General features: G+C 49.9%; 8 protein-coding genes across 9 annotated transcripts; 3 read left to right on the top strand and 5 right to left on the bottom strand.

Moving 5' to 3' along the window:
- Positions 1-36: 36 nt before the first annotated feature.
- TrAtP1_006573 (uncharacterized protein) lies at positions 37-1,758 on the bottom strand (the record flags this gene model as incomplete). The annotated part of the gene is made up of 1 exon (XM_014083150.2): positions 37-1,758. One exon carries the CDS (start codon positions 1,756-1,758, stop codon positions 37-39), a length of 1,722 nt encoding a protein of 573 aa, XP_013938625.2.
- A 954-nt stretch (positions 1,759-2,712) lies between these two features.
- On the top strand, positions 2,713-3,603 carry TrAtP1_006574 (uncharacterized protein; the record flags this gene model as incomplete). Its single annotated transcript, XM_066113182.1, has 4 exons — positions 2,713-3,119; positions 3,174-3,239; positions 3,378-3,505; positions 3,590-3,603. The coding sequence occupies 4 exons, from the start codon at positions 2,713-2,715 to the stop codon at positions 3,601-3,603; spliced, it is 615 nt and encodes a 204-aa protein (XP_065969268.1).
- A 230-nt stretch (positions 3,604-3,833) lies between these two features.
- Positions 3,834-7,551, bottom strand: TrAtP1_006575 (uncharacterized protein; the record flags this gene model as incomplete). The annotated part of the gene is made up of 3 exons (XM_066113183.1): positions 3,834-3,944; positions 4,005-4,283; positions 4,360-7,551. 3 exons carry the CDS (start codon positions 7,549-7,551, stop codon positions 3,834-3,836), a joined length of 3,582 nt encoding a protein of 1,193 aa, XP_065969269.1.
- Positions 7,552-10,016: 2,465 nt separating this feature from the next.
- On the top strand, positions 10,017-13,060 carry TrAtP1_006576 (uncharacterized protein). The gene is made up of 3 exons (XM_014083153.2): positions 10,017-11,093; positions 11,176-12,659; positions 12,730-13,060. Exons 1-3 carry the CDS (start codon positions 10,981-10,983, stop codon positions 12,804-12,806), a joined length of 1,674 nt encoding a protein of 557 aa, XP_013938628.1. The 5' UTR covers positions 10,017-10,980; the 3' UTR covers positions 12,807-13,060.
- On the top strand, positions 13,047-14,859 carry TrAtP1_006577 (uncharacterized protein). The gene is made up of 2 exons (XM_066113184.1): positions 13,047-13,231; positions 13,379-14,859. The coding sequence occupies exon 2, from the start codon at positions 13,529-13,531 to the stop codon at positions 14,837-14,839; it is 1,311 nt and encodes a 436-aa protein (XP_065969270.1). The 5' UTR covers positions 13,047-13,231; positions 13,379-13,528; the 3' UTR covers positions 14,840-14,859.
- A 175-nt stretch (positions 14,860-15,034) lies between these two features.
- TrAtP1_006578 (uncharacterized protein) lies at positions 15,035-18,130 on the bottom strand. Of its 2 annotated transcripts, XM_014083154.2 has the most exons (2): positions 17,427-18,130; positions 15,035-17,354 (listed from the first exon to the last, which is right to left on the bottom strand). In XM_014083154.2, the coding sequence occupies exons 1-2, from the start codon at positions 17,850-17,852 to the stop codon at positions 15,075-15,077; spliced, it is 2,706 nt and encodes a 901-aa protein (XP_013938629.2). In that variant the 5' UTR covers positions 17,853-18,130; the 3' UTR covers positions 15,035-15,074. The 2 variants fall into 2 exon arrangements, with proteins under 2 accessions (XP_013938629.2, XP_065969271.1); XM_066113185.1 differs by having other exon boundaries at positions 15,035-18,130.
- Positions 18,131-18,629: 499 nt separating this feature from the next.
- TrAtP1_006579 (uncharacterized protein) lies at positions 18,630-20,132 on the bottom strand (the record flags this gene model as incomplete). Its single annotated transcript, XM_014083155.2, has 1 exon — positions 18,630-20,132. The coding sequence occupies one exon, from the start codon at positions 20,130-20,132 to the stop codon at positions 18,630-18,632; it is 1,503 nt and encodes a 500-aa protein (XP_013938630.1).
- Positions 20,133-21,137: 1,005 nt separating this feature from the next.
- Positions 21,138-22,841, bottom strand: TrAtP1_006580 (uncharacterized protein; the record flags this gene model as incomplete). The annotated part of the gene is made up of 1 exon (XM_014083156.2): positions 21,138-22,841. The coding sequence occupies one exon, from the start codon at positions 22,839-22,841 to the stop codon at positions 21,138-21,140; it is 1,704 nt and encodes a 567-aa protein (XP_013938631.2).
- Positions 22,842-23,344: the final 503 nt, after the last annotated feature.

The raw sequence follows: 23,344 nt of genomic DNA on the forward strand, positions 1-23,344 counted from the left end.
AGCTGCCGAGAGCTCAGTCGTAAAGTCGACTCCATCCTACTGGGCCTCGACGACGATCTGAGCGCCCTGAAAAGCAGGCGACACGTCCAACCATCCGCGGGTTTCGTCACAGCTGACAGGCTCTTGACCAGCAAGAGGCCATGCCGCCGCGACTTCCAATGGCAGGATGGTTTCCTGGGAGTTGGAGTTGCTCCAACACAGATCATATGATGGCCTTAGTACCGCCATCCCCTCGAGGGGCTCGGCATCAGCCATCTCAACGTCGGACTCCACCCCATAGGAGGTCTCGTCCATGTTGCCACCGGTGACTGGGAACCCATCGTCAGACGACGGCTCCGGGACAGGCACCATGGTGGACCAACCTTCACCATCCACCTCCATTGAGGTATCAAGTTCCTCGGTCGGGGCTGTGTCGATGTTCAGCAGGCTTTCACCTTCCTCCTCATACGAGGACTCCAGTTCCTGGGCCGCTTCGGGTACCGTGGCTGTCGATGGAGCCTCACCTTCCACCTCAAATGAGATCTCGGGGTCGTTGGCTGGGTCGACCTTGTACAGCAGGCCTTCACCATCCTCTTCTGACGAAGACTCAGGTTCCTCGGCCGGGCCTTCACCCTCCTCCTCAAATGAGGACTTGGGTTCCTCGGCGGAGCTTTCACCTTCCTGCTCTTGCGAGCTTTCCAGTTCCTCAGCTCGGCTGTCTTCGTCACCCTCCGGCAAGCCATTGCCTTCCACCCCAGATGAGGTCTCGGGCTCTGGTGCCTTCGGGCCAGGTCCGACCAGACCTTCACCTCTGGACTGTGTCCTGTCCGCGGGTTCCTCGGTCTCTGTTTGTCCGTTGGCAATCGTGACATCGTCGGTGACGTTCTCAGACTCGGGATCAGTGGGCCAAGCAGAAGACTGGGTCTCTCTTGGCTGAGGCACTGATGGAGCAGCCGGGGCGTGCTCTTCGATGTCGGATGTTGTCGGCTTCAGATCGATAATTGGTTGCTCAACGGTGGTTCCTCCATTCTTCCTTGCTGCCAAGACTTGTCTGGCGCGCTCCATAATACCCTTCTTGAACTCCTTTTGGGCTCGCAACTGGTCTTCTGTGAAGGACGGCCCCCAATCGGCGCGACGCGGACGCTTACCATAAATAAGATCCGGTCGAGGTCGGTCGGAGTCGAGGACGAACAGATACAAGTGCGAGGAGGTATGTTGCCAAACGAGTTCTTTTCCGGGCTTGGAGGCTGCCACTTGCAGGGCCATGAACTGATCGCCGATGGATCCAGGCGTCATGGGGCTGTAGCATTTGTCGAGGTAATCCGTGTCGAGTTCGAACTCCATGGCGTCATGGATTCGGCGGACTATTTCGTTGCCGGCAAGACAAAGAACTCCCTTCAGGCCGAACCAGATTGTCGTGACAATGATTGGAACGCCCATCCAGAACCACGCGAGAAATATGAGGTCAATCGCGAGATCGACTTCATGACGTAGGTCAGCCGTCGCGGCGGCCCAGGGCTTCCAGTACCGAAGTAGGGAGAGCCAAGACACCACGGCGACGACAAAGTTCTTGTTCGGGGCGAATGCTGCGACAAAGAAGAGGTAGGAGGAAACAAATGGCCAGAGGGCGATGGCCATTTTGGTGCAGAAAAGCACAAAAGAGAGGAGAACCCAGAGGAATCGCCAAAGAAAGGCGAGTTCGCTAAGGATCCCCGTGGGAAGGGGAAAGAAGAGGGGAATGGAGTTGTACTCCATATCGGAAATGGTATTGAAGACCATTTTGTCTGTCAGTGGTGAGGTTGTTCTTTCGTTTGTGTGCTTGTTTCTTGTGATGGTGATGGTAACTGGAGAAGGAAAGGGGAGAAAAAGAGGAAAAAAGCGCGGGGGCCTGGGGGATATTTGTTTATTTTTTTTGCAGCATTCGCAGGCCCATGGCTTTGAGCAAGTTTTGGCCAATCGAGAGCGTTGTTTTTCACTTTATCGTCAGTTATTGTGGGCGTGACTGTTCGCCAGCTGCCAGGTCGTGACAGATGAAGCAGCTATGGCTCTCACTTTTTCCTCACTACGATGCTCATTGGCAGATCGAAACACTGGTATCCAGTTGGCAACATCGGATGAAAATTAATCGACGGCCAGGCAACGGCAATTAGTATGCGGGGGTCGATGGTGATGAATATCTGAATGGTGATGGCAAATCTCGGCCACTTACACGCTTGGTGTTTTCACGTTCTGCAGCAGTTGTCAGCGCAACAAGTCCACCACAACTAGCAAAAGAAAGTTACAAATGAGCTAAAAGACAATTACTCACCTACGGCATCTCTAAATCTATGATAATTTATGCAAATATTGCTCCATAGGGGGCAAATATCTATTCAGTGTGCGTAGTTCCCCTGCTGCGCCATCAACATCTTTGCCATGTCGTTGAATCAAGCTTGCCTCTGTGCCGCTGTGTCCCCCCCACCCTCCTAATCAGCTGCTGTCGCTCAAGTACAAGAGCCCGCTATTGGTCACGCACTAACTGACCTGGACGTGGGGTGCTGGAGAGGGGGCGGTTCTTTCCGCTGCTAGATTCTCCGCCATTTGGCTGAGCTCCTCCTGACAGCGCAAGCCACGATCAAAAGTAAACAGCTGAAGACGGCTGTCTGAGATCCCATCGTCCTCCTTATAAACTCGGCCCAAGGCTCGCCCTCCAGTCACCTGCAGCTCGTCGTCCATTCACCACCGCCACCTACTATGGAGGAATCAGGCGCTGACGCGGCTGCCCGTCCGCTGCGCATCCTCGCTGTCGCGTCTTTCGTCCCGTCCTTCGCGCTGTGCATTGCCCACGGCGTCCTGTCGCATAAACCTGTTCCCGCCGTTGGACTGATCCCGCAGGCCTTTTCCGTTGCTACGTCGATCGCGCTGCTACGTGCTGCTGGCAGCCACCGCCAGGATGCCGACGCCGAGTCTATTGGATCTGCGCAGCACGGCGGCTTCTCCATCCGCGCCTTCTTGACGCATCCCATCGTGGTGTTTGTCCACGACATGATTCTTGCTGCGGCGTTGATGATCGTCCTCGTCTTCACATGGACCCACCACGGCCGCTCAGCTTCGCTTAGTATGCTAGCTGCCTATGCGACTCTGCCTATCCTGACAAGCTTGTGAGTCTCCCCCATGCTGTCGATGAGGAGTTGGTACTGACGTGCGTCGTGCAGCTTCTGCCACCTCCTTGCTGCGACTCTGGCCGTCTACCAGGGGCTCGCTATTCACGGCTACTTACAGTGGGTTGCCTGGCAAATTCTTCCTGCAGACTGTCCAAACTGCGAACACCACCTACGGCCTTCTTCGCTGCCCGAGATTCCCTGGCTGCAGAGCGTCAAAAGTTTGAATTTGGGTCTAAAATATCCGTGGCACCGCAGTGATGCTCCCTTGCTAGCTCCCTCTGGCTTCCTGGACGACGATGATCCTGAGCGCTACCGCGATGATCCTGAAGACGATGGATCTACCCCACAGCCCGTGGCCGTTGAGGTGCGATCGAAGCGGAACCGTAAGAACAACACCGCTCCTTTACCATCCTCGGAAGCCGACTTGCTTGGCGACTCGTCCACGAGAGATGACTAACTGGACAAAGGTCAACTGTTTTAATGCTAAGAAAAAGTCGGGTTTATCATAAATCCTACAACTGGAGATCCTGGGGCCGACCCTTTATTATGCTTCTACTTGCGTGTTTCTTCACAGGTTTTATTTCGTTTGAATGGGGTTCTTTTTGAAGTGTGATTGTTGTTATTAAAGCTAGATTAGCCACTGTCATTATATTATAGACCATGGTCGTTCTGAATACTATATGATATCCACCCCTCTCTTGGAGGGCGGCGTTAAACCTCAGTCTCAATTCCGGCATCTTTGCTGCGGTGATCAAGCAGATTCGTGACGCTGCTTTCTGCCTTGTCCAGCTTGTGTTTCACCCATTTAGCTGTCCGAGGTGCCTGCAGTCGCGGTTAGCTTAATGTCGTACAACTCTCCTCTTGTAGCCTGGGCATTCTTACCTTCCATTGCATAAGCCCACGATGCTGTCTGTGTAAGGCTTTATTTCTCCGTTTATAATCTCGTATCTGGTCTAGCGGGCCTTGTTTATGTTCTGCGCTGCCATCTGGTATGTACTCGTGCTCGTCAGAGCTGTCGCTGTCACTCGAAATTTCTTCGTCCACAATTCCTGCTTCTCTTTCTAGCTCGTCATCCCTCAGGTTATCTCTTGCGGCGTCGATTACTTCAACAACATCCCGCATATGGTCATTATTATTAGCCCATTCTGAATGTGCAGAGCCCTATAGTAAGAGAGAAGAAAAATTAGCCTTTTTTTTTTCGTAGTGCTGTAGGGTACGCCAAAAGGGCCAAACTTACCATCCCTGGCCAATATGTGACTTTTAGCTTGAGAGTGCCGATTCGCTCCCCACATTGTTCCAAGCAATTCGCTGTAGCTCTCTTCATGTCGCCTTTCCAGATTGGCAGCTCGAGCGTCATCTCTTCCTCGTCCGGGATATCTTTCAGCCAGCATACGCTGAACGCGGTAACCTTATCTCCAAGGACCTTTTTCTTATCTTTGAAGGCAATAGAAAAGCAGCTGCTATATCTTTTTTGGACGGCAAGGTTGAGAGGTCGCTCTTTGCTTGCAGCCCACATGGCCACGTCAGATCCACGAGAATACATTTTCCCGCCGCCAATGTCCGTTCTCAGCTTGAGTTTTGCATGTTTCAAGTCTGGAGGGCAGTCCGAACTCGTTGCTACTGGCTGAATGTTGACTGTACCATATTGCCATCCGATTAGGCTGCGCGGAGCTTGAAGCTGGACGCTGCGCCACACCATGGACAGTCTGATCTTTCCGTATCCAATGCCTCCAGATAGGGGCCAGAACCCGTTCCTTTGCGAGCGTTTTTCAAATACCTCGCGTAAAGGCAGGCGGACGATTCCTAATAACGGGTGGTCCTCGTGCAGCCTTGCGTCTCGAACAGAGACGTATACTTCGCAAGAGCGCCAGTCTCGAATAAAGCGCTCGCAGCTGGCGTTGAAGAATGGTTTCGAGTTTTGGGGCTTGGTGCGCGTTTTGTAAGTTTTGTTGTGGTTGATGATGACTGTGCAGTACGCGCTTGGCAGACCGTCGCCAGTCTCCTCGTCACTCGCACTGCCGTCTTTATCCTTTAGATTCTTGCTAAGCTTCTGTACTTCGAGGCCGGTAATGTTGTGAATCTGCAGGCTAAGGATGCCGCTTGGGTAGTCATCCGGCGGTGGTGCCGAAATGATCATGGCGTCTTGCTCTGCCTTGAGCTCCTGCAGTTTTTGCTGCTGCAGTTCGCTCTCCTCACGACTAGAAGCGCCTTTGAACATGGCCTCTCGAAGCTTCCGCTCGCATCTTTGGCTGACTTTATCTTTCAGTTGCTCCATTGTTCTGACTTCCGGATCGTGAGTCTGCTGGTCGAATTGGCATTCCTGGATCCTTGCTTTGGAGAAGTATCCAATACTCCATTCGAGCTTCCCGGGCATGTCATCGCCAGATTTCAGCGCTCTGAAGCCATCCGTACGATCCCACATGCGTCCATTCGACTCATCCCTCTGCATAAGCTCCTTGAGATCGACTTCAATCCGCCCGAGATCGTCGTCTGCGGTGAAGCGATCAGAATCCCAAAGTTGTACTCGCAGTCTTTCATCAATGTTTAGCTCTTCGGGGGTAACTAGTACAAAGCAAGTTTCATGCCAGCATGGCTCCATTTCAGATAGCAGAACGCGCGTGCTCCAGAGTACTTTGCCAAATTTTGCCCACCCGACAGATACGTAGGGGTCTGAGCTGGAGTCCTTGAGAAGCGGTATGCCCGAATCTCCCATCTTAAAATCGTAGCCGCGCTTGATATGGATCATGAGAACACCCTTTGCATATGTATCTTTCTTGAAGTCGTCTCCCGCGAGCATGTCCTTGAGGCTCAGCGTGAGACTCTTGGGCGCTACATACTGCGCCATTGCGGCATCGACAGCAGATTGCACAAAGTTGCTAATGAATGGTACGTCCATGATGTTGAGGCCATGCTTGCTCAGAGGCACGCAACTCAGGTTTACTTTCGGTTGGCCGAGCAGTGTCAGAGTGCAAAGGTCAAAGAATGGAGGATCCGGTGTGAGCTGCAGCCGCAGTCTCATGGTGCCAACAGCTCCGTGCAGATCGACCCAAACGGGAATCTTCAAATTTCCAGGAAGATAGAAAGCCAAGTAAAGATGCATATCCTTGGTCCTCTCTTTGAAAGACTTACTAGTGGATCGCGTCCTGTATGCGAAAGCAACTTCCAAGTTGATGAAGTCGCCTTCCTCGGCTTCCATGCCTCTAAAGACTGAATTATCACTTTTGCTGTCGTTATCGTTGTCGTTTTCTTCAGTTTCCTCTAGGCCTGTATTGCTGCGACTGTTTTTGTCTTTATCCGAGATGACTTTGCCGTCCTCTGTTACAGCTTGAGCAGCTGCTCCGGTTGGCAGCCATCGGATGCCGAGAATGCGCAGCGATTCGCTGCCTTGGCCAATGTCATCAACACTGACCATTCGTATCAGCTTTGGCAGTGAAGCTTGCATTACATCTTCCAACGTATCTGCTAGGCTGGTGAACAGGTCGGGATTGATAAGCGGCCAGACGGAGCTGAGCAAAGAATTAAGCCATAGAGTCGTTTCTCGCTCGTACTTCTTCGTCTCATGCTCCATGTGCCGGCGCTGCGACCGCCATATCTCGTCTTGAATTGCGTTGTCTACTTTTTTTGCGGTCCAATCTCTCACGCCAAAGATGAGAGCGCCAAATGCTCCCGCACCAGCACCAACCAGAGTGGTCCATAGCAGTATGCTCTGAGCTGTGGCTCCCCATCCCGCAGCCTGACGTATATCCACATGTATCGTTTCGCGAAGTACGCAAACGACAGCCAAGATACTGCATGCGCCGGCGAGCGAGGCTAAGAACCCACGGTTGCTTGCACTGGTAATTTCTTGGCGGAGAAAGTCGAGGTCGGGCGGTGGAAACTGGTTCATCAAGGCATGATGCTTCTTTTGCGAACTTTGTTGCTCCTTTCGCAATTCGGAGTCGGGCTTGTTCTTTTCATCTACTCCAGAAGCTGTCTTCTTTGTCTGTGCAAATGGGTCCTCGTTTTCGTCGAGTTCTTTTAGAGCACTATCTGTGAAGTCGTGTATCTTTACCGGCAGGTGGGTAACCGGATCAGTGACTTCACGTTCAGCCCTTTCTTTCTTGGAGTCTTTCTTCAGCTTTCGCGGATCGAGTCTGGCACGATCAACCTGCGACGTGTCTTTGATCGTCTCCTCTGCCTCTGGTTCTTCCAATGCCGCTTCTACTTCGGATTCGGATTGAGAATCGGCTTTTTCGTCATCTTGGCTCCAATCGTCTCCGGCCTGGGGAGAGCGGCCTTCGAAAGCACCGTTGTCGCCCTTGAGTGCATTTTGCTGTCTGGCTTCTTTTTCTTCGCGATACCTGGAGATGGTCGGGATCGGGTGTCTTGCGTTGTACGGAGCTTCGTAGCGACGAGCGTGCTCTACATCATCTTTGCCATTGCCGGCCATTCTGGAGCTCTCTACATGCACCGCAGTCACGTAGGCATGGACTGGACGGATAATGGGTTTGGCAGCATAGAAGCATGCGTACACATTGAATTCGGTTGAATAAATGAATAAATCTCTGCCAAACGAAGGAGCCCTTTTTTAACCTGTCAAGCTGCCAATTTTCATGCGTCGTGCTGTCATCTAGCTTTTGATCGGCATCGAGCACAACAGTATCACTGCTACGTCATGTTCTCGGCAGTGAGGCCACTCCCCACAAAGCGGACTTGGCAATGCTACCGCCATTACGTTGGGCTTAACGCTCAGTGGCCAGCGCCCAGACGCAAAAATAGATGCAATTGGAGTTTACTCTACACAAGATTCTGGGGGGGAACGTCATGAAATTCATGCAATGCATGGAAGCCAAGCTTCTGCTGCACCAAGAAGCGGCAGATGCCAAAAAGGTTTCAGACGAAGCCTGTCGCTTTCTACAAGTGGCTGCGCGTGTTGGCATGTCTGCAATATCAGAAATCACTTCAACAGCCATCTCTACTATGTAATACCTACTACAGCGCCCGCAAGTCAGTCGCAGGCGCTGCGCGACAAAATCAATACGTATTTAGTGGCTCTGATCCTTAGAATTGCTCCTAGCAGGTATAGCGGGCCATTTGCCGGAATAGTGGAAAGCAGAGATCGCCAATCGCGATGAGGTGTAAATGACGGTGGGAGTCTCAAAAGGCAGAAAGCAGACGGTGTCACAGAAATGCGTCGAATCCTTCGCATCCAGAGAGAGAGAGAGAGACCATCGGGTTTCGGGGCCTCTGCTACTTGCAGTTTTCCAAACGCACGCTGAGCGATCATCCTGTGGCCAACTCCTTTCGCGGTCCTTTTTTCTCTTCCTTGGCCCAGCCGAGTGGCTAATCGTTTCCAATGCAGCTAATGAACGGCGAGCATCCCCTGGACCGTGTTTTGCTTTCTGCCGCACGAGCTCGGAATACTGGCGTAGCGACTCCTGTCCTGTCCTTCTCTAACACGCTACTACAAGTATCGTCGGCACGTCGTACTTCGTATTCGGCTTGGGATTTGGGTGCGAGGCCGTGGGATCGAGAGTATTCGCAGGATGTGAATGGGAAGAGTTGGCAAGTTGCAAAACAGATGAAAAGAACGATTTTGAGCATGCGAGAGGCGCCGTTTTATAGCAAAACCTACTGGATCCCGCTACGTGGGAGCGTTGAAGGGCCTTTTCAAAAAATCGTACGATTCTTTCATCATCGCATGAAATGTTTCCTGTCAAAGTATTCGATGTGACCTGTACCTCTGCCAATGCGCTTGGCCGCTTTGCCAATGCCGGCACCATTGGCGAGGAATCATCCCAAGAGTTTCAAGGTCTCGGGTGGGAGGGGCCGCAGGAGGTGCGCTAAAATCTAAGGAGAGGCCCCAATTCTAGGCGTGGGACTGGCTCCCCGTCTAAGCAGCATCAAAATTGGTCATCTCCAGAATGGGCCAGTAGTGCAGGGCGTCCATCTATCAAGGGCACTACTGTTTGAGGTTGCTACTCGTTTCAGTTGGACATCCATAGGCCATCTCTTCTGCGAATCTCCGTCATTGCTCCGTCGAAAAGGAGGAAACGGAAGAACATTCGAACATCTAGGAGGGAGTACTAGCCAGAATCTGTCAAAGCTTATCAAGTGCAGATGTTAGATAATCTTGCACGTTACCTCATGGAGGATGCCGCGCCAATCATTGGACCGACGGCATGGGGAAACGAGAGATGGGCGCCAGGAGCAGCAAACTTGGGGCGCAACCAGATAGCCGGTAGCGGCACTTTGATCAAGCCTAGATCCAGTTGAAATGAATGCTCAGCAGGTGCTAAAAGAGGTAGTGTAGATACGTGGAGTCTAGCGAAAAAGAATGGAAAAGAAATCACCAATTTCATGGAGTGCTATCGAATAAGCTAAGCGCTCCATGCCTCCAGGTGATTCCGTTACAAGTGCACCTCTGTCACAGCAGTGACAGCATCGTTCGATTCCAAGAGCCAAATCGTCCGTTTGCCAAGCTGACATCACGAGATGCTTGGTTTTGAATCACCGCAGCGAGCAAATCCCGGCATCACTGTGATAACTCTCGGCATCGTGGCAGACTCTCTCAATAGCGGCAGACCCCGCAGCCCATCACCATGCAGCTAATTCAGGGGATGCAACTCTAGACTCTTGTTGGTCAGCCACTGGAGTTTTAAGCGCCGAGCCCAGGGGACCGTTGCCGCATCAGGACTGGCATCGCCAAGCTCTCCCTGACTAAACTCGAGCAGGCCACTCACAGCGCGCGCAGAGCCTCGAAGAGGAGGGAGGACAGAGATGGGCCGGCGGCTTCGATGTGACTGACTGTTGGGCACTATTTTTGGATGCAAAAAAAAGCGATGCGGTAAGGCGACCTGCAGGCGACTTATACGCCGCACGTCTGTCCAAACCTCTGCGTGCATTTGCAAATCGATCTTCTTCAACATTCATCTCTGGATTCTGCCGTCAAGGGTGCTGCCGAATTATCATTAAACGCTTGGAGCACGTCCGCCAAAAGTGCAGAAATCGAGAGCTTCAGCGCACTCTCAAACGCACACGCCCCGAGAGACCCCCCCAAAGGCCCCCTGAGCCAGCGCCCGAAACGCCGCTACCAGCGTCCCCTCGGCCAGCTCTCACGTTCGCCGTCGCACAACCCGCTCCACGAGAGTCTCAGCTCTGCGCCGTGATCTTTCAACTCCCTCCAACTTCTTCATTGTTTCTTCTGGCTGCAAGCTGTGCGGGCCACACAGGGACTAGCCAGCCCACCGATCCGGCCACGAGGCTCAAGCCAACAGCCCGCAAGGCCTCATCGTGCCATTTGGCGGCGGTTCGCTTCGCAGCTGCAGGGGTCTGCTGTTTCATGCTACAGGGAACGTCCAGATCCGAAGTCAAAGGAATTTCGGGCCCTGCCAGCCTATCCCCGCCGGCCATCTCCAGCCTGTCCGCGTTTCAAGCTCAGCGCCCAGGAGACTCTCTTTATCTTACCGCGACGCCCGTCTTCTTGGCTTCTTCTCTTCCTTCTTGCTTCCTCCAGCTGTCGTTAGGCGGGCCAAAAAAGCAGCCATTGTTTTTATTTTTATTTTTTATTGTATTTTTCTTTCGCTTCGGACGTCCTCTTGGACTTTCCCTTCTGTCAACTGCTGGCTCAGGTCACTCTTTTCAAGTTTTAATCACCTCCGATTCGGATTTCTTTCTCTTATTCCAATCGCATTAACGAAGTTTGAGACCTGGGTTTGGATACACGAAACACGAGTAATATCAGAGTTGGGAAACTGCTTGCATTGGGTCAAATCCCGAGGCGTCCTATCATTATTTTTCAGTACTGTCGCGGGTCGACTATTTAATCGCAAACCACTTCAATCGTTAGGAGGAGGAAATTTAGAACCAAACATCCAAGATGGCTGGCCAACTCACATATGGCGAACTAGCTCGCAAGCAGTTCACTGCTCAGAAGCTATTCTATCATTTTCTGTTTTGGACTTTCCACTGGGGACTTTTTGCTTATGGATGGTAAGCCCTTCCTCTTTGATGACACTTTATATTCCTTCTACCGGCGCAAACAACATGTTGTTCATGCTAACGAATGCACCAGGTGGAAACAAGCCGAGGATCCCAGATTAGCAGGTCTGAATACGCTCAAATTCTCCGTGTGGATTTCTCGAGGTGCCGGTCTGGTTCTCAGCGTCGACTGCATGCTGATCTTGCTTCCCGTCTGCCGAACCATTATGCGCTGGGTCCGACCCAAGATTCGCTTCCTTCCGCTTGATGAGAACTTGTGGATGCACCGCCAAATTGCGTACGCGCTCCTGTTTTTCAGCATCCTCCACACCTCGGCTCACTATGTCAACTTCTACAACGTCGAGAAGAGACAGATCCGTCCGGTCACTGCTCTGCAGATCCACTACGCCCAGCCTGGTGGCATTACTGGCCATGTCATGCTGTTCTGCATGATGCTCATGTATACCACTGCTCATTCCCGTATCCGTCAACAATCTTTCGAGACCTTCTGGTATACCCACCACCTGTTCATTCCCTTCTTCCTGGCTCTCTACACCCACACCGTCGGCTGCTTCGTCCGCGACTCTGTCGACGGATTTTCACCTTTTGAGGGAGAACAGTACTGGTCACACTGCATCGGTTATCTCGGATGGCGATGGGAGCTCTTCACTGGAGGTTTCTACCTGATTGAGCGTCTGTACCGTGAGGTTCGCGCTCGTCGCGAGACCAAGATTACTCGTGTTATCCGACACCCGTATGACGTTGTCGAGATCCAGTTCAACAAGCCTTCTTTCAAGTACAAGGCTGGCCAGTGGCTCTTCCTCCAGGTGCCTTCCATTTCCAAGTACCAGTGGCATCCCTTTACCATCACCTCATGCCCATTTGACCCCTATGTCTCAGTCCATGTTCGACAAGTCGGTGACTTCACTGGTCAGCTGGGAGATGCCCTTGGTGCTGGTGCTGCTCAGGCCAAGTTTTACGACGGCGTCGACCCTATGGGTATGTACGAGGTTGCCCTGCAAAATGGTCAGCAGATGCCTGCTCTTCGCATTGACGGACCCTACGGAGCTCCTGCCGAAGACGTCTTTGAGAATGAAATCGCTGTTCTTATCGGTACTGGTATCGGTGTCACCCCCTGGGCTTCTATCTTGAAGAACATTTGGCATCTCCGAAACTCTCCCAACCCCCCCACTCGTCTTCGCCGTGTGGAGTTCATCTGGGTTTGCAAGGATACCGGTTCCTTTGAGTGGTTCCAGACCCTGCTCTCCTCTCTCGAAGAGCAATCCAATGAAGCAGCTCGTATTCCTGGAAGCTCCGGTGTTGAGTTCCTCAAGATTCACACCTACCTCACCCAGCGTCTGGACATGGACACCGCCCAGAACATTGTTCTGAACAGTGTGGGTGCTGAAATGGATCCCCTTACTGAGCTCAAGTCTCGAACACAATTCGGCCGACCCAACTTTGCTCGTCTCTTCAGAACTATGCGTGACGGTATCCTTGATAGAACGTATCTTGGCGGTCTGGAAGGAAGCATGAAGACGACCGTTGGTGTTTACTTCTGTGGTCCCTCTGTTGCAGGTAAGACTTTTTCTTATTCAACTCCATCTCTTAAAAAACGTGCAACTTTGCTGACATTTAATTTTTACAGCTCGTGATATCAAGACTGCCTGCAAAGCTGCCACAGCGCGCGAGGTCGAGTTCCGCTTCTGGAAAGAGCATTTCTAATCTACAAAAGCTGTTAAAAATTTACCCATTTTTTTCTCTTGTATACCAGGCAATACCATTTTTCTTTTTTTGTCCTCCGTTTCATAAATTACAATGATTGAGATCAGTTATGACGGTATGTGTGGGTCTCGTAGGAGTTGAGGCTATGAAAGCGTAGGCGGCTATTTTCAGTCTAGCAGCATTAGTGGCAGCGTACATAAATTGTTCAAGGCCAGTTGATGGTTCTTAAAAATAAAAGGCGCATGTTCTCACCATAAAGAGCTGAAATAAACTCAAAGGAGCTCTGTCTTTGTCCATCTTTACGTTCACTTTCTTTGCTGTATCCTGGATTATTGTCTTTCATCGCTACACAAGCGTTTCATTCACGAAGTTGCCAGAGGTTGAACACCCCTCTTGATGATGGGTGAATGAAGCAACAATTGTTTGTACGTAGAACAACTGCATATTCTTCCATCAAATGAAGGAGTCTTTTTAGTGAAAGACGTTACTATTTGTAGGAGACTCCGAATAAGCCCTGGATATAAGCGTACATATGTAGGATAAGATGCAGGACCTGACCGCTAGTCTGACAGATATGAGACCAAACATTTCTCTCTTGTGCTGATCGCAAGAGCTCTTCAACCATTAAAAGTCGAAATTCCCAGCGTGGACTGAGGTTTAAAGACTTTCATAACACCGACTAGCTGTAGCTTTGGAGACTGCAGATTACATCGTTAGCCAAGATGCCTCGCCAGCGCAAAACAACTCGTCCAAGCCAGCGTGAACTCCCATTCTCCGAGCTCAAGGGAGAAATACCAGACGCAGGCTTCGACGAAGGATTCTCACTGCTATATTCCGAAATCAACAACTTCATCAAAAATGGCATCGGCAAAAAAGCAGTCAGCACCAGGAAATCCCTCTGGACGAAGAGACATTCCAAGGAATTTTTGAGCTTTGCGGGCATGGTTGCTCGGCCGGGTGCTGATGGAGGGTGGGAGAAGCTGTTGAGATCGCGGCCGTATCGATGCGCGCTTTTGTCGGGCGTGGTGATGAAGGTGCTTGATAAACACGTGTTTTCCGATTTATTGTTTGGGGCTGGGCCTGAGCATGCGGAAGTGCTGCGGATAGAGGACAGTTCCATGGTTAACGTTGAAGGTATGAGTGCTCGATGGTGCTGTTTGATGAGTTTTATAGACAGATTGACTAACGACTTTACAGGCTTCAAAAGGACGGATCTTCGGGCAAAGACCAACAGAGTCTATCTTGAAGCAACAGGCGGCATCCCGCCATTGTTCTGGAAACGAGTGGACAAAATCACCGCACAGATTGTGGCTATGCTCTTGCCTCTTTATTCAGCTATTGGGGAAGAGGCACCATCTCAATCTTCATACCAGGCGCTACACAATATTGTTGCACTCGCAGGGTGGCTTAATGTGGCGATCCGTCTGTCTCCCAAGATTACGGTTTTCGAATGGGTTCAGCCCGGCGAGGCATACCAGTTCAGTTTTCTATGTATTGGAGAGGAGAAGAAGATGGCCTCGGATGGCCACAGCGAGGCCCCAAATGATCAAACTCGGAAAAGGACTCGCGTGATGATTTCGGCCGTGCCGAAAATCACTCGATATGCGCATGGAAGCAATGGCTTCTCCGCTGGTACAGAGACATACGATGTCATGCAGCCACATGTGGTCACATACCGCGGAATCTATGCAGACTGGGAAGATAATCGTGTAGTGCCGCTGCAGAGCCACGCCCGCAATGGCTTTGTTGTTTTTCTGGGCCGCATCATGTCTTTGTTGATGTCTGTTATGCGGCTGGCGATGGTGCTGTTCGTCGCAGGGATTTTTGGGCTCATGGTTTTTGGCGCGTGGATTAGCATTACTGGAGGAAACGGCGATGGAAGTTCTTTGCCGTGGATTGTTCAAATGGTGTTGTGGCCGATTCAATTGACCTTTCAGAGCTTGATGCTGTCGGTTAGGATGGTTCTTCGGAGCAGCCATGTGCGTACGGATTACAGCCTCGCGACCACGAATAGCTGGTTATTGAATCGATAGGGACTTGATGATACGATACGGAGATTTGGTTTGGAGTAAATTATGTAGACCTTGGTAGCGATATATGTTCTTGATCATTATTTTTTATTACAAATTTCTGGATGAAACGAAACTGCAGCAAAGCGGCGTGATCTAACTCTTACAACCAGCGAGCCCACAATCCTTCCTTCTTCACAGTCATTCATAACTGGGTGTATCATCATTCATTTCAAACCTCTATTATACTACTTCTATTTTATACGATTTCTAGAGTAACAATTCTTCCCGCGCCAGTTGCTGTGCCGGATTGACCTGCCCCTATTCTAAAACATGAACCATGGTTCTCGGAATCGGGATCCAAAGATTCAATATAGTCAACTATATTGTCGCCCACGGTAGCAGAGTCTCCGTCCATTGCCCCATTGATAAAGCAATCGCCAACTAATTGGTATGCTTGTGGCTGTGCTCGCGAATATGTTTGTGAAGAGATGGGCCGCAAAACAAGCGGGGAGCGACTACCTGGTAAAATATATATCTCATCGCCCTCCTTCATCAACAAAGGGCCCAAGCCCAAATGTCCATACTTGGGAGGGGTGCAAAAGTATGCTTCGATAATGAATCTCTCAAGCATGTCTCGTTGACTGATGAAGTCTTTATATGCGTCTAGGTATTCCTCACATGGCTTTTGACACTCGTTACTTAAGCTGAAATTGTGTTGTTGAACTTTTTGAAAGATGGCCTTGCGTTTACTGACAAGGTCTGCGTATTTGTCGAAATACTTTTCATTGAATGTACTGCGGTGCATCGCTGTGATGGATTGGACAAGTTTGAAGAGCTGGTCGTCTTTCAATAACTCTACACCCTCAGTGAACAAATCCTCTGCCAAGAAAGAGGCCCCATTGAGCAGCGTTTTCTGTTGTGCTTCAAGCGAGATAAAACAATCCGTGACGAGCGCATCAACTGCAGGTCCATTGTAATTGAGGAAAAACATGGTTCGTTTGGTCGCAGATAGTCGCAAGGCCTCAGTGAATATGTCATATTTAGTGTCAAGAGGCTCGACGAACTCTTGTCGATCTTTGCCTAGTGATCTTTGTTCAATATTTTCGCAATACCAAGCGTCCAAGGCGGGCATATCACTAGGTATGAGTCGTTCTAGGGATCCATCTGGGGCTTTCTTTGCACCGGACATGATGGTGACCAGGAAATCTCCATTCACGTAATTGGTGGTATACTTATCCTTGTGCACTTGTGCCCATCCATGAATCACCTTTGCAGCTGAGTTCATATCGGAACACGAATATAATGGCTCCGTGATGCCAGTTACGGTTCCAATCTTGATGCATTTAGCTACCAGGGAACGGCCGGAATTTCGGATCAAGCTGTATCGTGGCAAATCTTGGCGGCTCTGCCCATTGCAGTATTTCATCAGAGATGCACAGATGCTCTGAATCTCTGGCTCTCTGAATGACATTTTATATGCTTTTTGCAACTCCAAAGCAGCCTCTTTGCGCAGGTACTGTTTGGGATCACTTGCATCCTTAAAATGACGTAAAAACGTGCGAAACTCGGGACTATCGATAATTGGTATGACGCCTTGACAGGCATCATAAAAATTGAAAATCTTTGCACGTTGGCGATCGCTTTCAACAAGTATTGTGCCCCAGTCTGGAACCCAAGACGGCAAATCTTGGCTTGCTTTGCGACTGTAATCTCCACACATGATAGAAAGAGACCTAGTACTTCTTATAATCGCAAGGACTGCGGCAGTGTATACCTCTGCCTCATTTAATAGGTAATTGGGTCTTATGGCCACAACATCACTGCACAGTCCCAAGAGTGCATAGACTCTATCTCGATTATCGGTAGCTTTTCGGTGGCCAAAAGATCGGAGAAGCGTCAAGAGATCCGTGCGTTGCATCGATTTCCAATCTTTGCGATGATGATCCAGATCAGAAATGCGTGAGAAAAGGTTAAAAACTTTTAAACAATCCGCCGAAATGGAGTTTGGATATCTCGTAAAGGCAAAGTCCCAGCGAGAGAGGCTTCTTGTAACTTCAACCAGGAATTCCCACGACGCTGCAACGCCACTGTATCGGACAGTTATAGTCTGAGCGACGACGGCCTCTTGAACCACCCATATTCGATCCCACCAGGCAACAAGCAGTGTGCGCCTCAGCGCCTCGAAAAGTGCAGTTACATGTCCTTTTGGAAAAGTTTTGAAGGATTCAAGGAGGCTTGAAGAATCTCGAAATTGGGTTAGGATGGCCAAAAAAGAGAATATTTCCAGGGCTTGAACGGGGCCTTTTAAAGCTGACATCTTCCAATTGTCGAGAGTTTGGCGTGCTAGCGGAATGTTCATATCGTCGATTCCAAACATCCGACAGGGGCCTGGAGGAGGTTTAGAGCGCAGAGGGGAGTTGTAATCTGCATGTGATCCATCGCCGAGGAATATGATGACTTCGCTGGCTGTGCCGTAGATTTCGCGCATTTGAGCAACCTGCGATGATCTCTCTGTCGCGTTGCTTTGATCAATACACTAAGCGCCAGTTAGTACAGCGTACACTTGGGTACATGTAGTTTCATGTTGGAGAGCCGAGTGAGTAATCACCAATGCGTCAACCCAGAGAGTAATGTCATCCTCTTCTTCTCGCAAATGTCTCAAGGCAATCTCAAGATTATTCGTCACTTTCATTGCGTAGCCATTCACCAAGATCTTTGGGGGATCGCGTCTCGAGCGTCCCCAGACGTAGGATAGGGCTCTGTATGAGGGGTAATGAGCTTCGTCTCGGTAGTAAACATCAAGCTCGCAGCAAATCTCATTGTTCCATTGCCCTCGCAATAATTTTATTAGACGAAATGCGTCATGTTTGCGAGACAAATCATCTTCGTAAGGGTATCGCTCCCGCTTTGGTGATTTCATGGGTCCCGTAAAGTCGATAGGTTCCATAATCGATGGAAGTTGTGTGACCTGATCTCTTGAAAAAAAGAGGGGGAAAAAAGAAGATGAGATGCGTTCTGGATTATTGAAGTTCATCAACGATCAAACTCCAGTCCCAATTCGTGCTTGCAGTGGTATTCTATCCAAGGCGGAGGCATCGACATTACATCAGTGCTTTAGGCGCGCCCGCGCTGGGCGATCACCAGTCAGAACAATTGCTAATCCAATCCTCACCGGCTTATACGAAAGAGCAGCACCAATCACGGCTTTCACAATTCAGCACAGCCATGGCCGGTGATGCATCTCAGATCAGCAGATGCGGCTCCCATTGGCAAGTTGTATATTTTAGTGCTGTCCCCTGTATTGTGGCGCGGCACAGGGCGTTATGTAAGGCTTAGATGAAGATGCAAATCTGCCTCTCAGTGTGTCCAAGTGTAAGAAATACGTGTACATGTGCATTCATACCTGCACACATGTACTTGGATGGATAAGGGCATCCAACACCATTCAAGGAAGCGCATAGTGCAACAGGGCACTTGGACACTGAGGCGCAAACTGTGAGGCCTCACTTGGCTCAGCAAAGGCTGTGCAGAGATTGGGTCGGGCTGCGCTTCATTCGCTCTAGCTAAGGCCTCCAAGACGGAGTGCAATTGTCCTTTTCTGGGATGGTATAGTTTGCCCGTTTTGGCGTTGGCTTGCAGCCTCATAACCTCATATGCGACTACTATTTTTTATATGCATCGTATCAATCATGGAGTACTAATACGAGTGAATTACAGACAGTAAGGGACTGCAAATTAATATATAAATTGACTTATATTATAGACAAGATAAGATGAACGAGAATGCGCTGGCTATACACAAGCATGCAGATTACCTGGCGTGTTCCTCTTCTTCCTGCTTGAACGGATCCATCTCTACCGAGTCTTCTTCATCATCTACCCTCCTTGACCTGCTTGAATCTTGACCACCTTCTTCATGCGTGTGCAGCTTCATATTCACAAACATCACCCACAGCCCCAGATCATAGGCCACGCGCAGCACACCGGCAGTCACAAATGCCACCCAGAATTTGTCCGTGTCTGCAAGAGCTCCTGTTATGCTCGGCCCGATGGTCGAGGCTAATGTCCGTAATGTGCTGGTAATTCCCATAACCGCCGTCCGCTCCTCGGGCTTTACGACCGCGGCAATGAGGGCTGCTCGCGGGGCTTGATCCATGTTGTTTAGGCCACCCCGTATGAGCAACAGTATTACCGTGAGTACAATCCCTTGTGGTGCCGGAAAGAGCAGCACGGCCACTGAAGACGGCAAGTGAGTAAAGACCATTGTATTGATGAGCCCCAAGTGTCGTGCTAGGGGGCCGGCAAAGACGCTGGATATACCGCCGAGAATGTAGTTTGCGGACATGTAGTCGCCGAGTTGCGACTTGGGCAGATGAAACTTGCGGTCGAGATAGTAGTTTGTCAGCGCGTATGAAGCCATGCCATCTGCCAAAGAGTCGACGGTGAGAAGGAACCATAGTTTATACATGACGAACATCGATGCCATGGATATCCCTGAAAACAGGCTCTTCTTCTGTGGCGCTGGAGGCTCGTTGCTCACTGGTGCCATCTCGCCGTCCATTTCTTCGTCAGATTCGCTGAGAAGCCCTTGTGCAGCTTGGGTGCCGTCATCTACCGACAGTTCCGGCTTGGTGATTTCGCAGTTGTCAGTCATGAGCAAGGCAAATCCCATGTTAACAACTCCCATGATGACATAGATCCCAAAGATGGCATGGTATATACGTCTCTCACTCCAGCCGTCACGACTCTTTAACGCTTCAACAACCCGACCAGCTACTTCTATACCAGCAGCGGACCCAAGATTTGACGTCACGATATACCATGACAGCACATCCGGGCGTGTCTCCGGGGTAGTCAGATGAGATAAAACCGACTCTTCGATGGCTCGGAATGGCCCAAAATCGCTGCCAGTGGCAGATATTACTCCGACGACGGCTGCAAGCAGCAGAATCCAAAAGTTCTCAAAATAGGCAAATGCCAGACCGGAGACTGCCATGAGCAAGCCAGAGCCGATAAAGACACGGCGTCTGCCAATGTTATCCGCTATGAAAGTGAGCGCAAAAGACAGCACGCAGTCTCCGGCCAGCGTCATTGTCATAAAGAGCCCGAGCTGGCGGTCGCTAAAGCCCAGCGTAGCAAAAAAGAGAGCCATGATGAGAGAGGCTCCTCCAAAGGCAAACATGCGGCATGTGCGCGCCAAGATGACGAACCATGCATCACGGCCGGTGAGGTGGACGGACCGCACTCCGGACTCATGATACAGCCAGAGAGCAGATTTGCGTAAGCCAGAGCCGCTGGCATGACGGCGATCCATGATAGAAAAATAACAACCGATTTATTGACAAGTTAAAAGCAGAAGAATATTCTGCAAAAGGCTCTGGCCTGTGGTAAGTTTTCAGAGATTTATGGAGCTGTGGGTTAGCCACTAACGATGCCGGATTGCCACCTATCTTCCGGATGTTTGATACAAGTAAGCTGGAAACAGAGAAGAAATGCACATCAAATCTACATGTAATTAACGATAAAATGCCTCTTGCTCAGTTGTACAGGCTAAGCGGCCGGCCACCGGAGGACGTCGCCTTCCATCAGCTTACTGGCGCCATAGATCTGGTTCCCAGCAAAGGCCGTGTAAATCCCGAAGCAGTGCAGATCTTCAGCTTCCAGCTACATTTTGGCCGACGCGGAGCATGAAATCCACATGGACCTGGGGCAGAGTTCATGTAGCTGCGATGAGCCGCCTGAGAGCATGCATCTCTAGGGCATGTCTCGTATGTATCGTATGCATATATCTCCGCAATTTTACCAGTTTGGGCATTGTAAGCGTATTTGAAAGACTGGTGATTGGCACTATCAATTCTTGGTCAATCACCAACCCCGCTATCAAAAGTTCACGACCCGGAATACGTCGTATCTGCGCTCGGAAGCAAGCCCGATTAAGCGGCATTTCGAAATATCGAGACTGATACAGTGTGCTGCTTATGCAATAGTTCATTCAATCGCTTATTAGCCAAAGAGTTGGTTGAAAGAATAATGCTAGAGGCCTTGCTGATAAGAATTACACGTAGGTTCTTTTATTACTACGGTTGGAAATTGGTCGCGTGACAGGAGTCCAACAATAGTGAATACGATATATGTATCACCATTTTATAGTGGATGTCATCTGATAGGATTGATGCTTCGCTACTTCAATGTAAACCATTCCAGTTCATCTATAGCTTGTGCGTCCTCAGTAGCAAACTCTCCATCCATCATTCCGCGCACGTAGCAAGGCCCTCCGAGCTTGGATACGCCATCTTCAGTTCGCACGATAAAAGGCAGCTTAGAGCCCTGGAAAATGACAATCTTGTCCTCGGCTTTGGTCACTATGGGCACCATAGCCAGGTACCCCTTGTCGGTTATGCTCATATTGCGCCCCCCAAGTGACCGAGGTAGCTCTATGAGCATACTTGAACGACTCTCCGCCATTAAAAATATGCTTGGCGGCTGTACCTGTGTCATCTGCCCCGATCAATATTTTTAACCAAGCGTCAAAGCTCTCTTTGTTGTCCCCAGGTTGTAGTCGGGTATAATCCAAGCTGCTCCCCCAGCAAAGTGTATCTTCAAATACGTCGACAACAGACTCTCCAGTTGGATAGGAATCTAATGCAGAAGCAAACTTCCACCAGTAGCGCCATAGCTCGATGCATGCCTCATTGCTATATCCTATTGACTCTGGTATTCGACCTGAGCGTTTCACGGAGTCAACGACCCTACCTTTTATTCGCATGAGCAGCTTATCGTCGGAGTCTTCATAGACGACGTTAGAAGAGCCTGCCGCGTTGAAGATTTTCCCATCAAAATACTGCATAGGAGTATCGTTCCACGATGCTGCCCACGAGGGTAGATTAGGAACCGTTGACTTAAAGAAGCCATAGCATGAGCTCAAGACCTCCAACTTCTTGGTGTTGACGATTATGGCTCGCGAGACATCAGCATAGAGCTCTGCAGCAGGCTTTTTATAATCCGGATCTGGGAAGATATTCTCCGGATCCGTTGCTGGAGGGCCAAAGAAGCCAAGGATGCCGTATATCTTGTCTCGGGGATCTGTAGCTTGCGCATTGCGGGTGGCGTTTAGCATATCGAGTGCCTTTACCCCAGGAGGTGATATCGTGCTCATTCTACCAGTCTCAATCATGTGTCGTACATGGAACTGATGAAACGTGTGTGCGATAAAGAGGGTGTTGTACTCCAGGACTTCGACCGGCTGCGCGGATCTGATCAGGGCCTCGATGACAACTTTGAGATTATGGAATGGCTCTGCTTTTAAGCCGCATAGCAAGGCTGGCTCTTTGGCCAAAGCAACTTCTTGAATAACCCATAATCTTTTCCACCAATTCCGATGAAAGACATCCCAAAGGCCGCGTACTCGAGGTGTGAAGACTTTGCTTTCCGAATATTGGAATGCTTGCCGGTCTTTTATAAACTCTTGATAAAGTGGTCCTTGATTTATATCTTGGCCTGAATTTGTTCTTTCTGCAATCTCAACTGCAAAGTCATGGATATAGTCCATCCCCAGATCTGAAAGAGGCAAGCCAGACTCCTCGTCGATGTCTGTAGATGCGTCGCCAACCCACAAAGCGACCCAAGACGCCTGTGTATATATTTGGCGCATCAAGAGAACTTGGAGACTTCTTTCTTCAAGATCGGCTTGGTTGATACACACCGCATCAACCCAAAGTATTTGGTCTTGTTTCGGCCGTCGTAGTCTCTTTAGTGCGGCCTCACAATTTTTTGTTATTCTGATAACAGCCCCATCGCAGAGCAATTCTCGAAACGATGGGACAGGCTCATCATCAATTGACCATGCATAAGACAGTGCGCTGAAGTTTGGACAGGCATCGATAGGAAATTCGCAGAGGGAGACTTCGATAGGTAGCTGGTGATACGAACTAGATGTGTGTAGGTACAGAAGTCGGATCGATTTGCGATCTTTTAGTGCCTTGTACTGGTAGTCAATAACAGGCTCTTTGCTTTCATTTTCCATATCGGAAAACGTATGAGATGACGTTTCTCAAACTTGCCAGTTGGTGATGAATTGCTATCAGATTGTTGTTATGCTTCCTTCAACATTAACCCCTCAAAATCAGGCAGACAGCGCTTAATCCACAAAGACAGGGATTGAGAGCCTACTACGAGTAGGTAGCCCATAGCTGCATGGACTTACTACTAGCAACCAATGAACACATTAAACTAAGATAATCAGGCTTGGAAAAATAGCCACCTCAAAATTCTATTCACCTTGCATGAAATACATGTACAATTTATATGTTGTTTTATGGGGACGAAGAATCAAGGCTATATACATGTATATTGACTATAGCCTAATCGTGTGCCGACGTCAAATACTCAATCGCCTTTACACATGGAGCTAATTCGGCCCTGTCTGTGAAAATTGGCAGCGACTCTGCCAAGTATTGTAGAGACGCCTCCAGCCTTGATATGATGGCCATATTTCGTTCCTTGGCAGTTAAAGCCTTTTCAAGTAAC

This window comes from Trichoderma atroviride, chromosome 3 (assembly GCF_020647795.1).
Source record: "Trichoderma atroviride chromosome 3, complete sequence".
Taxonomy (NCBI): Eukaryota; Fungi; Ascomycota; class Sordariomycetes; order Hypocreales; family Hypocreaceae; genus Trichoderma; species Trichoderma atroviride.